The sequence below is a fragment of the Mauremys reevesii genome, linkage group 16, assembly GCF_016161935.1.
Source record: "Mauremys reevesii isolate NIE-2019 linkage group 16, ASM1616193v1, whole genome shotgun sequence".
In the NCBI taxonomy this organism is placed as follows: Eukaryota; Metazoa; Chordata; order Testudines; family Geoemydidae; genus Mauremys; species Mauremys reevesii.
The window spans coordinates 12205999-12221110 of record NC_052638.1 but is presented as its reverse complement, the minus strand read 5'-3'; the positions used below and the strand labels follow the sequence as shown (position 1 = coordinate 12221110).

Here is a 15112-nt window from a genome sequence, read left to right as displayed (position 1 = left end):
TGTGCAAGAAACTCAGTTCATCTTCCTTCAAAAGGTTGAATAACTTTGCTGATGCTAAAACTTTAACCTGTAGTCCCAGGGAATCTAGAAACAGATTCAGATCTGATGCATAGCCTTCTAACCTCTTTGCTCCAGAGAAGGATCAGACAAAGATTTGCAAAAGTGAATCTTATCACATCCTCCAAACCAAGCACTCTAGACATCCATTTTTTAATTAAAATAATAGGGAATGTTCCACATCCTCAGATCCTCCTTTACTGTCGCTGAAGTCAATGGAAGTTCAGCCTTTTACCTGCGTGGAAGAAGGAGTAGGGCTGAAATGTAATTTTTGGGAGGAACTTAAATTTCCTCTTTAATGTGGTGGTTGGATTTTACAAGGCATTGTCATATAGAAAAAAAACCTCAGCCTTATGACTTGGTAATTTAGATTTTTGTTTGCACTTCCCAGAACAAAACAGGCTCATTGCCGATGATAGTTTTGTGTGGAGAGGAATTCCAGTTCACCTTAATAATCATTGTTTCAAGTCTTCGGTTGTAGAAATGGAATGTGAAGGTTTTATCACAATGGAAAGAAAACCTAGAACTAGGGAAGAATTTCTCATCCCTTTTAAACAGATAACATGGCTGGGAAAGAGGGAGAACTATTGAAACCACAAATGATAACTGTCTTGTTTTTATTACTGTTGACCTGTACAGGAGACTCTTAGGCTGCAGTCTCGTACTTCATGTTAAACATAGCAAAGAAATGTGGTAGCGATGGCAACATAAATCAATACTAAGAGCTTGGTCCAAAGGGAGGGAAATTTACATAGTGAAAGAAAATTGAGAATGTGTTTTTCTGCTAATAATATATCAGTGCAGTGTCTAACTCAAGCTTCTGCACATGTTCACTCTCTCAATAGCTAGACTTATTCTTGCTATATAGTTGTTTTGCTTGCTATAACACATTTAATAGAAATGCCCATTAGTTTCTGGCCCTTATAAGACCTAAATATGCACTAAACCACTTAAATTCACTGTCAGTGCCCAAGTAGTCATCAGTCATCCAGCCTCAAATATTAACTGTGACCATATTCTCTTGCAATCCTCATCTTGTCCCCTCCCCAAGTATAAAAGGAAAGAAATGAACATTGTAGCATAGCTCACTATATCCCTGCTCTTTCTCATTTGGTATGCCTTTAGTCAGCATGGCTTAATACTGTAGAAATTCTAGGTTTAGAATTATAGAAATCAATTCTAGAAGGGAATTTTATTCCAAAAAGTAATAAACACTTGTCACTCCATAGTCTTACTAGCAGTGTTGACAAAGACACTGATTTGAATTTATTCAGCCTAAGGTGAAGAATATAAAATCCTTTTATTCACGCTTACTCTTTTATTTCAGGTTTCATGCTCCTTTATCATGGCTGTACTGATTACCTACCTTTTCCTGTCTTCACTGCTGTCCTCCTGTTGGTTAACTCCCCTGTTTCTCCGTTTGAGCAGAGTGGAGTTGCCATAATTGTTGCTTCCCTAATGCAAATTTTAGAGAACAGCATAGCTAAGACTTTTTTGTTTTGGTAAACAAGCATCAAATTGTTCTCAGCCCTTTATCACAATGTGCCTTTGCCTTCAAACCCACATCACATAAATCTCTTCTTGTTCATCCAAGGACTTTTATGTCACTCCAAGACTGATTAACTTAAGTGATAAGATGCTAAATATAATACTGTTTTAGAACTACCTACAAATAACTGGCGAATGGAATTTGATGAGCTGTAGATATATTTGATTTAAATAACAGTGCAGCCTTCAAAGAGAGAGACATTATAAAATTCAAAAAAACCTGCTAATGTTGTACTCAGGTTAAGACTTCAAATTTGCAACAGCAGAGAATTCAGTGTTATAATTTTCATGGCAACCGTAAGCTCATTTGCATTGAATGGGCCAGGTTAAGAGGTACAAGTGAATGGAGTTACTGCAGATTTACTTCAAATAGCTGAAAGAAGATATCACCCAATGTTTAGCAGACAGTCACATTGCCATTTAAAATGAAATGACAACAACCAAAAGGAAAATAACCATTGACTTAGAAGAAAAACTGGTGTGAGTGGGGGAAAAACATGCTTCAGACCTTGCGTAAATATTAAGTATATTTTTACTTTTTTGTCTCTACAGGTTTTTCATCTGCCCCATCTGAGATTCATTATGGTACCTTGCAGTGAGCAATGACCTCCTCTGAAGAATATAGGTGCCAAAAAGACAGAGAGACAGTGGCCTTGTTTCCCTCTTACTTGACAAAGTGAAATGGTGCTCTTAAGGTGATACGTGTTTACTACACTTGGAAACCCAAACTGTTGGCTGGACGATTTTTCCCTGACCTCCACCCCAGTGTTCTGATGGATGGTTGACGGTGACATCATGTAGTAGTCCCTGAAGTGTTGTCATAACTGAGTTGCAATGGTTTTATACACTTCCCCATTTCCCAACAGCTTTCTATCAGTTCTGCATTCCTTTTCCTGGGGCCTGATTTTCCCATGTTATTGGTTTGCAGACAGGCTTGTGGCCTCCTTTGTTCCTACCACCTATGAGAAACGTCAAAGGGCAGATGATCCGTGCTACTTTCAAGCACTCTGCATTATTATTACCACTCCCATCTACTTGGCACTGCTGGTGGCATCTCTTCCTTTTGCCCTGATTGGCTTCTTGTTATGGTCACCTCTCCAGTCAGCTAGAAGGCCATATATCTACTCCAGGCTAGGAGACAAGAGCCAGGCCAATGGCGCTACACTGCTTACTGAATGGAAAGCTGCAGGCAATGGGAAAAGCTTCTGCTTTGGTAGTGCCAATGTTTGTCTGCTACCAGACTCTCTGGCAAGATTTAACAATGTGTTCAACACACAGGCACGGGCTAGAGAAATTGGGCGGAGAATCAGAAATGGGGCAAGCAGACCACAGATAAAAATATATATAGATTCCCCCACTAACACATCCATCAGTGCAGCCAGTTTCAGCAGCTTGGTGTCTCCCCAAGTTGGAGATAGCACTAATCGTGCTGTCAGTGTAGGCATCAAAAGGACATCATCTATGGAGTACAAGGGAGACAATTCTGGCTCAAATAACAGTGAGGATAGCAGAGATGCTAAAGCTGGAGGGGAACTAAATGAGGGAGAGGACAACAACACATGTATCGTGCGCATAAGTGGGGAGGATAATGGCCACATTTCAGACACAGAAGCGGATGCCATTAGTGGCCAGGCTAATATCAGTAGCCCAGCAGAACACTCCTTGGAAGGTGAAAGAGAGAGCCCAAAGGGTCAAATACCCAACCATAAACAGAAAGAAGGAGATTCTGGGAGTTTAGACAGCTACACTGCCTCGCGAGAGTCCCTGGTTAAGGTTCGCATTGGAGATGGCACAGTGGACCAAAGTAACATCAACAACAAGCTCCTTTACAAAGCCTCGGTCATGAAGAAGACCTCTGTGAGGAAAAAGAAGCATATGGATGAAATCTTTGACCATGAGATCTCTGCTTTCTTCCCTGCCAACTTGGACTTCCTGTGCTTGCAGGAAGTGTTTGACAAAAGAGCAGCAGAGAAGTTGAAACAGCAGCTCCATCACTATTTTGAATACATTCTATATGATGTTGGGGTCTATGGCTGCCATGGCTGCTGTAGCTTTAAGTTTGTTAACAGTGGCCTGCTTTTTGCCAGCCGCTACCCAATTATGGATGCTGCCTATCACTGTTACCCCAATGGAAAAGGAACGGACTCCTTGGCTTCCAAGGGAGCCTTGTTTCTCAAGGTAAGGCCCTTTCTTTTTTAAACCCATAACTGTCTCTAGTACATGCTTGGTTATAAATCCACTGTATTGCTGGTCAATAAACTCTGTTAGAGATGGGTCAGAGAAGCAGTGTTCAGAGCTGGATTACATTTAGGCTAGAATTTGTGGCTTAGGGAATGTACTAAGGTGATAGACATGCATGAAACGTTGAAGATTTGGGGCTAGGGTTTGAGTTCAGATTTAAGGGTGTCAAAGTATCAAGCTGTTCTCTTGGGATTTTGCTCTCATTTTGAAGAAATCTTTTATTAAAACATGTATGCGTTAAATAAGCCTCAAGAGAGACACATTAAGAGGTGAAGGACAATGACGCTAACAAATTCACTCGTGCTGTGTGTTTACAGAGGAAATTGGGGATGTTTGAGGGATAGGCAGCCTCAGAACAAAACAAAAACTAAAATTATTTCAAGAGATATGTGAACTGTCTTTTTAGCGTGTAATGATGCCTCTCCTATTGTGTGAGGTGACAGGTGATAAAGAAGTAAGCAAAACCAAAAGGAAAATGTTTGGCACTGAAAATTACGATAGTTCATGCAGAGTGAAAGACGTAGTGTAGGACAGTGGTGAGTACCAAGTGCAGAACAAGTGGACCAAAAAGTCTGGGGAGCCTGTTTCACGTAGTGATCATTCAAGAGGGTTGTCTTGTAAAATTCACCAATCTTTGAAGAGCAGGTCTGAGATGCTTCTCTTTGGTAGGACGATTTTCTACACTCAGAGTGCAGCTGCTCGTTCTATTTTCCACTTCAGAAGTTTGGGAGCATTATGGTTTTTTTTCATTTTCTTAGGACAATTAATTTAAATAAGATGATGGTTGTGAGAATATATGATTTGAAGTAAAGAGTTGTGCTTGTCAAGGTCAGAGGAGGCAGATACTAGACATCTCCATGAACTGAGCTGGTTTTGCAAGACTGGCAACACATTGTGTTGAATTCTCATGAGATTGGCTGTATATCTCACTGGAAACTAGAAACCAGACCCGTTCTCATTTTGGATTTGACCAAGAACCAAAACTGTAGGGCTAGGCTCAGATCCAGGGTTTCTAATCTAAACATATCCAAAAATCCCCAGGAGTATTAGATTTCAGGTTCTGGCCTTTGGTTTTCCCAGGGGTTTTCCCAGGTGGCAGCCTGGACTGCGGGACCACTGAGTCCTCTGCCCCACCAACCTGGGCTCCCTCTTAAACTGTGATGCTGTTGGCAAGCTACAAGCCTCTGGCAGGTACTGCACTTACGCAGACATCCACAGGCAGGGACACACCCAACTGAGTTGTACAAATGCTTCTCCTAACCACTCATGAACCAACAATAGAAGGCTTCAGCCAATTCCCCCCAGTTCCCCAGCCTTGCACCCCAGAACTGTACTACCTTGCCCTGGACAGAAGCCTGACCAGTGTAAGTTCATTACCCAGTCTGACCCTTCCTCGATGTGGAGAGGAGACACACTAGCCTTTGTAAACTGAGCTGAGACTTCCCATGCACTTCAACCAAAACACACTGTTTTAGGTAAAATATAAATCAATGTATAAACTACAGAAAGGGAGATTTTAAGTGATTATAAGTAGTACGTATAGAGATCAAGGTTGGTTACCTAAGAAATAAAAGTAAATTTGCTATCTGAGTTCTGTAAACTAAACAGGATTTGAATCGAGCAGTGTCTCACCCTGATAGTATAAACAGGTCACAGATCTTCAGTACTCAGGCTGGAACTCTCCTCCAGCCCAGGACCACCCTCCCCAGATCAAAGTCTTTGTCGTCCAGACATGTTTCCAGGTGTTGAGTTGTGGGGAGAGTGAGGCCAAGTCATAATGTCACTTCCCCTCTTGATAGTTTCTTCCAGCTTGCTGGAAAGATCTATGCTTGTAACATGGAGATCCACCCCCACTGGTCAAGCAGCCTCCATAATCTATATGATCTCTCTGAGAAGTCTTCTGGGATGGTTGTTGGGAGTCTGGATTCCCTTTAATGGACCATGAGCACATTGGGCTACTCCATTGTTGTACCTGAAAGGCTGGTTGTGGGTGTTCCCAACGTCAAACATATTTCAGTAACACACACAGTGCAAAACATCATGACTTCACATACAATGATAGAACATACAATCTAACAGGATATTAAAGTTCAACAGATCAAGAACTTTAAAATGATACCTCACAAGGCATACTTTGTACAAAACAGATTATGTGACGGTGGTGAATATGGGGGTTCCAGGGTGCTGCTTTGAGGTACAGAGTGCCACACATACCTCCAGTTTAAGTATTATTTCTCCAATAATTTAAGTCCAAGGTTTCATTTACAAATAAAATGTTTCAGGTGCTCAAAGCAGATACATTTTTCTTGCAAAAATGCACCTTAGATTGTTCAAAATCCATTGTTGCAGTAGTCATTAAGAATAAGAGACTGAAAGTACAGTTTAATAAGGTTCAATGCAAGTGATGAACAACAGTGTGCCTGTAATTTTGTCTATAAGGTCTACAGGTGGATGGATAGCTGATAGAATGTTTTGGTAAACCCTAATAACAATCAAATCAGAACCTTTAAATATGGGAATTAGAAGATAAGCAAACATACACATACATATATAATCTGTAATCATGTATCATTCCTTATATATATTACAGAACCCAAATCCTAGGTCTGTACACCATGAGTTAATGAGGTTGACATTTTGGATCTGAATTTTGTAGCCTAGGGTCTTTTTTATTGATAAACATAGCTAAAGTTTGTTCTCTAATCATTCAGAGCGGAATACATAAAATGAGCATAAACTCTCTACAATATGGAAACTACTCAGGTCACAATGATTCCACTTCAATTTGTGCATATATTAAGGATTAAGAGATTAAAAGCAATCTGCTTTCAGCTGCCCATTGCTGCGTCATTGATTTGTTACCCTGCTAGGAAGTCAGAAGTATTTCCGTTCCCCCTTGCAGAAAATTAAGCCTCTTTTCCAGATACCATTGGGATGATAGACTTAATTATTTATTCAAGTTCTTAAAGTCACAGTTTAGCAGAGGATGAGGGACCAATTTACTATAAAGGGCCAAGATCACTTAAACTGGTACAGGTCTCAGACCCAGCCTGAAAACAATATTTGTCTCATGCCTGTGTGATTCTGACATGTTGTTGTATTTTATTCCCCCAAATGTTTTTATTCTGAATTACGTGTACTCTGTGCTATGAAATGCTTTTCAGTTTGCATTGTACATTAAGTGGTCACAGGTCATTTTCTTTCATGAGAAGATGCAGGATGATCTATGTAGTTTAGTGTTGACACAACTTACTTGTTTAGTAAAAGAAGTTTTTAACACTTTGCAAACAGCAGAGTTGATGTATTACTGAAACAATAACCTACAGCAAATGAGGGGCTTGGATATTATGGGTCTGAGCCAAAGACCACTGAAGTTAGCAGGAATCTCCAATGATTTCAATGGGCTTTAGATAAGGGTTTATATGGAGATGTCTGCATCTGTACCGAACATATAGTCCTGCAGACATCTCTGCAGCTGGGAAGTCTATTTCCTGCAGGAAGCAAATACCATTCAGTGGAACATACCCTGGAGGATCATTGGTGTTGTAAAGCTCTAGAGCTCTTATCACAAAGTGACATAATTCATTTTGTTGTGTTTGGAACAATAGTGATGAGATTTCATAGGCGAGACAACTGTGCCTTTAATAAAAGCTTACTTAGACTACATGTGAGGAGAGGCCAATCGGTAATTTTCAATAGAACTCTGTTCCTAAAAGTCATCCAAGTGCCAGTACATTAATCAAGGGAGCACTAAGTTAATCATCACATCATCAGCATAAAATCTATCTGATTGTAAGATATTGTTTTTTGCCACACCTGAAAGATGTCTTTTCAAATTAACTATTTCACAGAAAATATGGTGACCATGCTTAAGAGTAATACAGGAGAGCAACATCTGAGCTCCCTTGACCATGGGGGAGCCATGTGGCCATGAGCTAATCAGCTGCCTATTTCCTTCAAGCTGGAACATTGTGTGATGTATAAGGGTTATAACATGGAAAATGTCCCTGACAAAACGCAAGGTGTCTGATATTCCTATTCTGCACTACTTTTACATGCTTCATCATCTGGCTCTTCTTAGTCTCATCTCATTCTTCATTCTCGGCCTCCAAATGCTCCCTGGAACCCCTCTTCAACTTGCTGTTTCCCACATGCTCATTTTGCAAATCTGTTCCCAAGCAGTCCTCATCTATCTTCTCACAAAGTACATGCTTTAGAGCCTGTTTTGATTATCCATAAACATTTGGGAGCCAGTGACTGGAACTGGATGTCACTAGTTTCCAGATTAAGGTTTTCATTTACTGGTAGTTATTCCCACATTGTTTTGGACCATATCCAACCTAATCTGATTTAAATTAAGGGTTTATCTCAGCATGAGTTCATGTAGTCTTGTTGAGGAAGAGCCTAGCTGCTCTCCATTCTAATGTCAGGGATGGAGTTAAAATTACTCTTTATGCAGGCTGGCATATTGCAGGATTGTGTGATTATATTCTGGCTGCCTCATGTGGAAAGGAGAACATTCTGCCATTTTAGGAAGAGGAAAGCTATCTCTTTCAAAAACAGAGTAGTACTTCAGAATCTTCCCCTTACCTCTCCTGTACCACAACTCTCAAGGTAAAAGAGGAATGCCCTTCATACTAGGGGGAAGAGGGCGGAGAATGGGTGGGGAAGAAGAGTTGATTGGGGTGAGTGTCATGGGGTCACGTATTTAATCACATACAGTTTCCACCATCATGATGACAAACCCTTAAACTTGCAGAATCTCAGAAAAAAAGCTAGCTTCCAAAATCAGAAGAATGTGCACAGGGGAAAGGAGGGTATGGGTGTGTGTCTTATTTTATTGGTACCATCTGTCCCCTGCTATGGAGCAAATGCAGCAAGAAGCTAGATTAAATTCAAATTAAATTCAAAACTATTTGAAATGTGAGGGTTGAAATTTTGCATTACAACTTGAAGCTATTTCACCAAAAAGTTCTCTACATTTCACACACTTGCATCTTTGAAATAGGCCCTTTTTTCCAGTGAAGAGAGAGCTCTGTTATAAATTAGGATTACCCTGCCGTCGATTGTGAAGTTCTGGATTTTGAGAGATTTGTGTAGACAAACAATATAGTTTATCTGGGGCTATAGCTATCTGAAGTATCATTAGTAATATCTGTAAAACACTCAAGCTCTTACCTAGTGCTTTTCATCCATAGATCTCAAAGCACTTTACAAAGGAAGGTCTGTATCCTTATCTCTAATTTGCAGAAGAAGAAATTGAGGCACAAAAAGCTGATGTGACATATTCAAGGTAACATAGTAGGTCAGTGGCAGAGCCAGGACTAGAGAGAGAGAAAAATGGAATCCAAAGCCTTTTAACATTGGTTCAAACCTAGCCTTGATCAGTGGTGGCTGACTTGATGCCAGCTGACCACTTTTCATGGGCCTGTGTAAAGGGGATTTTATACGTCTGTGTAAAGGTGGATTTTATAGTCCATCACAGAAGCCATCATCCTCCTTGGCACTTTGGCTGGCAATTTCATGAGCTAGACCATGGATTTGGCATGGAAGCTTGAACTAATTTCTCCTCTGTAGAAGATGATATCTCCAGGTCAAGATTAAGGCATTTTAGGCTTGGCAGAACTCAATTTTTATTATTTTTCAAATTTTGACAATTGATACTGATTTTTTTTATTTTTTCCCCCTGATTTTTAATTACTTTTAAAGTTGTGGGAAATTGAGGAGGTAGAATTGGGATTAGGGCTAGTCAGCACTGATAGCAGGGCTGCAGGGGACTCCCTGTGGGGCAGCGGGGCCGAAGACACCAGGGCAGAATGTGCAGGGGAAACTGTAGTCCTGGGCCAGCAGAGCAGAGACCCTGGGCCAGGGTTGCAAGGAGGAAAACAAGCTCTGGGCTGCAGGGGAGGCCACCCCACTTCTGAACAGTTCCTGCCCAGGGTGGGCTCCAGCACTCTTGGCTGGGAGTAAATGAGCAGGGCCGTGACAGCCAGGGCAATGGCCCCAAGCAAATCATGCCCGGAGGTGCCCCGAGGCAGCGGGAGCAGCGGACCTGCCGCGGCATGACTGCGGGCGGGGTCGGCTGGTCGCGGCTCAGCTGGACGCTGGGCTGGTGACAGCAGAGCGGCAAAGGGCTCCCTCTGCTGCCTAGGGTGATCGGATGTTCCGATTTTATAGGGACAGTCCTGATATTTGGGGCTTTTTCTTATATAGGCTCCTATTACCCCGCACCCTCTGTCCTGATTTTTCACACTTGCTGTCTGGTCACTCTGGTGCTGCTGCAGGGCTGATGACACTTGATCCCAGCAGGTGCAAGGTGTAGGGAAGGCTGCAGTCCTGGTGGGGCAGAGCAGAGACCAGTAGCCAGGATTGCGAGGAGTAAGAGGAAGATGAGCCTCCGGTCACTGAGGAGACCTCCCCACTTGAACGGCTCCATCCCCGGGCAGGAGCCATTCAGCAGTGGGATGGCCTCCCACACGGCTGGGGTTTGGCCTTCTTATGTCCCTGGCTCAGGGTCTCTGCTCTGCCCTGCCAAGACTGCAGCCTTCCACACACCCTGTGCCTATAGGAATCCAGTGTCACTGGCCTTGTGGCTGTGCAAGGAGCCATCTGCAGCTCCATTGTCACAATACTGGTCCTTCCCTCCCTCCCATAACCGCAGGGCTGCAGAGCATTCTCTGCACTGCTGCAAGGTCGGTGACATCTGATCACTGCAGGCGCAAGGTGTTGCACCGAGTCACCGACTTTTACTGTTGGAATTTTTTTTTTATTTCAATGTGTGAGCTGAAATCGATGTTTACTGATGAAATCGATGTTTAGCAAGGCAGTGAGGGGCTGTTGCTCCCTGTATTCTCCCTGTTCTATGGATAAATGGAGAACATAAGTCTTCAGAACTGTCAACCCAGCACCTTGTACCCTTGAACCTCCAGCAGTGTTCTCCATCTCAAACATGAGGATCCCTTTGGTACATAATAAGAGAGATCTCGGAGAAAAAATTTCTACTCACATCTAAGCGACAGTTTAATTTGTAATGCATTAAATCAACTGGTCTCTGCTGCCACTGAAGACTAATGACAAAAAGTTACCAAACACGCTGCAAAACCAATCCATTTTCATACTCTGACAACTTGGGCTTTGCGAGACTCTGCCTTGGATTTGGTGACACTGTGTTCTAGCACAGAGTTCCCCATTTGTTTATAACTCCCTCAGGACACAACCTTGGACTCTGTTTTGCAGATTTTACATTTCTTGTCATAGCCTTTAATGCTGTTTCACTCCAAAAAGGAATGAGATATCTTTGCAAAGTATGACTGGCACACTTGCTCGTCTGTGCTCAGGATGCTGTCTGATAAGCCAGATTGCCTCCTGATTGGATGAAAGTGAATACAAGCAGGAGCTTGTGCACGTACATGGTAGTCATGAACTTTGCTTTAACATGAGTACATTCACACACAGGCACACACTTTTTTGTGTTCTACACTCAGCTGAAGAATAACTTAACACATTCTCTTTTATATAAAAATTATGATACTATCTCCACTAGGTAAGGAAAAAAATCAAACAGTTTTTATTCTGAACAAACAGTGCACTGTGTTTGTCAGAAGGTGAGGTCTTACTCACAACCTCTTTTAAGTATGGACTTTGTCTCATCCACTTGTTCCACCCAAGAGTGTGTGCCATAAAATTTGTCCACTTTCCTGCCACTGAAACTCCAATGCTCTTCCAAGCTGGGTTCTGATTTTTGATATTTTTTTTGTCTGCACTGTGATGTGATATATGACCTCAGCTTCTTTCCTACCCCAGTACAGGTTGGGGATCTCAATAGGCTGTTAGTTCCCCATCTCACTTTAATACATTCTGGCGAATATTAACACCCTGTATCTCTCCCCTTCTGAACAAAGAATAGCACAGTGCTGTAGTGAGGTGTCCTGGTATGTGGACATCTTTACTTACAAGTAACATGCTACAGAATACATCATGCCCTCTGTTACTATGTATTTTTGTCTACTTCATAGATGCTTACAAATACAATGTTATTGCACAGAACAGAAAAATGGCTTAAAATAAACCAGTTTATCTAATGGTTTAGATAAACTCAGAAATTTGTATATTTCTCTGTTGACAGTGGCCCGTTCTTTATAAATCAATGTTTTTGCTGATAGGACAAGGACAAGAAAATATTTGTGAGTTCTCATCAGCGATCCTAGTTTTCCATGATCAAAAACCTCAAACTTCTTCAATCAAAAAACATAAAAATCTGCATTTTTTCACAACTAAAATGAAATCTGACTGTGGGAGCCCCGCTGCCTGTGCTGAAGCGTCAATTTCCCATACTCCTGTGTGAGCATTGGAAGTACAGGGTTCTACTGTATGTGTTTTTATTTTTACCAGCCCAAGCCTGACTGTCTACACTAGGGGTAGGCAACCTGTGGCACACATGCCGAAGGTGGCACACGAGCTGATTTTCAGTGGCACTCACACTGCCCGGGTCCTGGCCACCGGTCCGGGGGGCTCTGCATTTTAATTTAATTTTAAATGAACCTTCTTAAACATTTTAAAAACCTTATTTACTTTACATACAACAATACTTTAGTTATATATTATAGATTTATAGAAAGAGACCTTCTAAAAATGTTTGAATGTATTACTGGCACGCGAAACTTTAAATGAGAGCGAATAAATGAAGATTCGGCACAGCACTTCTGAAAGGTTGCCGACCCCTGGTCTACACTGCAATTTTATAACACCCCTGAACCCAAGTCAACTGACTCAGACAAACTGCGGCTGTGCTGCGGGTCTTTTATTGAAGTGTACGTGCACCCATAGTTTTTCTCATTGCGCAGTGTGTTCTATGGCATTTTGCCCTGCATTTGAGTGGGAAAAGTATGCCACCTCCTAATCTTAATTCAGAACTCTCTGAAGTGGGAAGTTTATTTGAAAAGGAGGCTCCAGTTGTGTGCAATTTCAATCAAATAGTTAATGGAGCTTTCATCCACAGTGCTTACTAATTGTTTAGTAGTAGCAGCAGCATGACATATAGAAAAGGAGTATAGTTTCCTTGAAGATCAAGCACCATCTGGTTCATAGAAATGTAAGGCTGGAAGGGACCTCAAGAGGTCACTAGTCCAGCCTCCTTCCCCCTCCCTCCCCCACATTGAGGCAGGGCCAAGTAAACCTAGAGACCATCTACTATGATGTGTTTGTACAACCCCTAACACAGTGAACTACACTTTGTGAGCTTTTAACATAGGGCAATAAGAGAATAATTTCCATAACTCACTGCAAGTACAAGCACCTAATGAATGTTCCACACTTCATGCAGAAAGTTTGCCAAATCAATCATACAAATAAAACTAAACGATGGTAACTTAGGTATCTGTAATCACATTACCGCTTACTGTTCTACAAAACATACGGATTTGCTGAATGTGCTGTTGAAACAGGGAGTCTGTCTGGTGATGGAGAGTGAAGAAACTTTATCAAAGTAAAAGCTATTCAAATTACTAATGTAAAAAGAAAATCTCTCCCTAGAGGGTGATTCAAGGAACTCCTCTTTGATCCGCTAAAAGAAACTTCCAGGGAGTGACAAATGCTAAAAAGTGCATTTCAGAGCAGACTTGGAATAGAATCAGCTGCATTCAGAGCTATTGGTTGTCCTATCATCTATTATAGAGATAGTAGTAGTAAATCCATAATTAAGGATGTGTTGTGCTGTGCACCTGAAGTAGAGATTAAAACTCTTCTTTTGGGAATGTATGAAAAATATAATGTATCCTCACTAAAACTACAGCACTTACTCTGAAGAGTCTGAGTACAGAATGAATTTCTGAGAATTTACAAGTAAATCTGTTCATTACTTTAGGAATCGAAATTCCTATGGGTTCATAAAGAAATTTAGCAACCAGTTTCAGACTTTTTTATTTTTTATTTCCCCCAATGATCTCAGTAACACAACACGTTCAAACTTCTGATATACTTAAAACTCACTCTAATCTTGTGCATTGTTTACATTTGAATATTTTGTTTTAGAATGTATGATCACTTTGTCTCATTATTCTTCATAGCTGAAAGTTCATCTTTCAGGAGAGGCTGAAGGATACAGTAGTTTCCTACTGAGAATTCCACAAAGAACTGCCTTCTTTCAAAATGGTAGCCATCTTCCATTGTTCTCAATGGGACTGAAACCACAGCTGCCCTCAGTTGGTGGTCGTTTTGAGAAAGATCTCTCATTGTTCTCAGTGGTTGTCTGAGTGTCCTAACTCTGCATGTACATACCCTTAAAATGTTTGGAATTCTTTTGGAATTCTTTTAAGTTTAACCTGTGAATTTCCTGGGGTTATAAGCTTATTTTTGGAACAATTACAACATCCCTGTAGTTTACCTTAAATTGCAGATATTTACTCTTTCCTTTAATTCTACTTAAACATAGTTTTTGTCTGGGAATTTTGTATTTATTCTGGCAAATTGTGAAGCAGTGATCATATTTGTAGCCGAATCCAGCAATCCATCAGGACTAGTTTGGTTTTAGTGGCTTTCTTGATACAGACAGTTTATTAGGATGGAATCCAACAAATTACACAACACATTTATGAAGAAATGCTGCTATACAGGGTCAACAATCACATGGTCACCAAAAGCTTCGGTCGCATGATAAATTGCCAGTAATGGACACAGAGTCAGCATCCACCCATGGATCATCTGAGGGCCCTAGACAGAGATCAGTTTTAACTACCCAAGTATCTGCTGGAAAAGTAATTCAGCAAAATATAAAAACTCCGTTTAGTTCTTGCACTGTACTTGGGACAACTTCTAGGCTCAGCAGGTGGGGGAAGTAACCAGGAGGTCAGCCATTTTAGACTGGCTTTTGACTAACGGAAGAAGTGATTGTGAATTTGAAGGTAAAAGGCAATTTGGGTGAAAGTGAACGTGAAAGCATATGTAATTCTAAATACAGGAAAGAATGAGAGCAACAGTCAGGACAATGGGGGTTCACAAAAGCAGACTTTAACAAACTCAGAGAACTGGTAGGTAAGGTCCCATGGGAAGAAAATCTGAGGGAAAAGGGAGTATAGGAGAGCTGGCAAGTCCTCAAAGAGAGAACAACACAAAAGCACAATAGCAAACTATCTCAATGCAAAAAAAAAAAAAAGATAGGAAAAATAGTATAAAGCCAGTACGGTCCCATCAGTAGTTCTTTAATGACCGGAAAATCAAAAAAGAATCCTACAGAAAGTGGGAACATGGCAAAAGAATAGCAAAAGCATGT

General features: G+C 41.2%; 1 protein-coding gene across 3 annotated transcripts in view; it reads left to right on the top strand.

Annotated features, from left to right (window-relative positions):
- The window catches only part of SMPD3 (sphingomyelin phosphodiesterase 3), a 263658-nt gene that overhangs the window by 196351 nt on the left and 52195 nt on the right, over positions 1–15112 (top strand). For all 3 annotated transcript variants that reach the window (XM_039502790.1, XM_039502788.1, XM_039502789.1), the window contains exon 3: positions 2158–3783. In XM_039502790.1, the coding sequence (XP_039358724.1) occupies positions 2440–3783 (1344 nt within the window). In that variant the 5' untranslated portion in view covers positions 2158–2439. The remainder of the gene's footprint in view (positions 1–2157; positions 3784–15112) is intronic.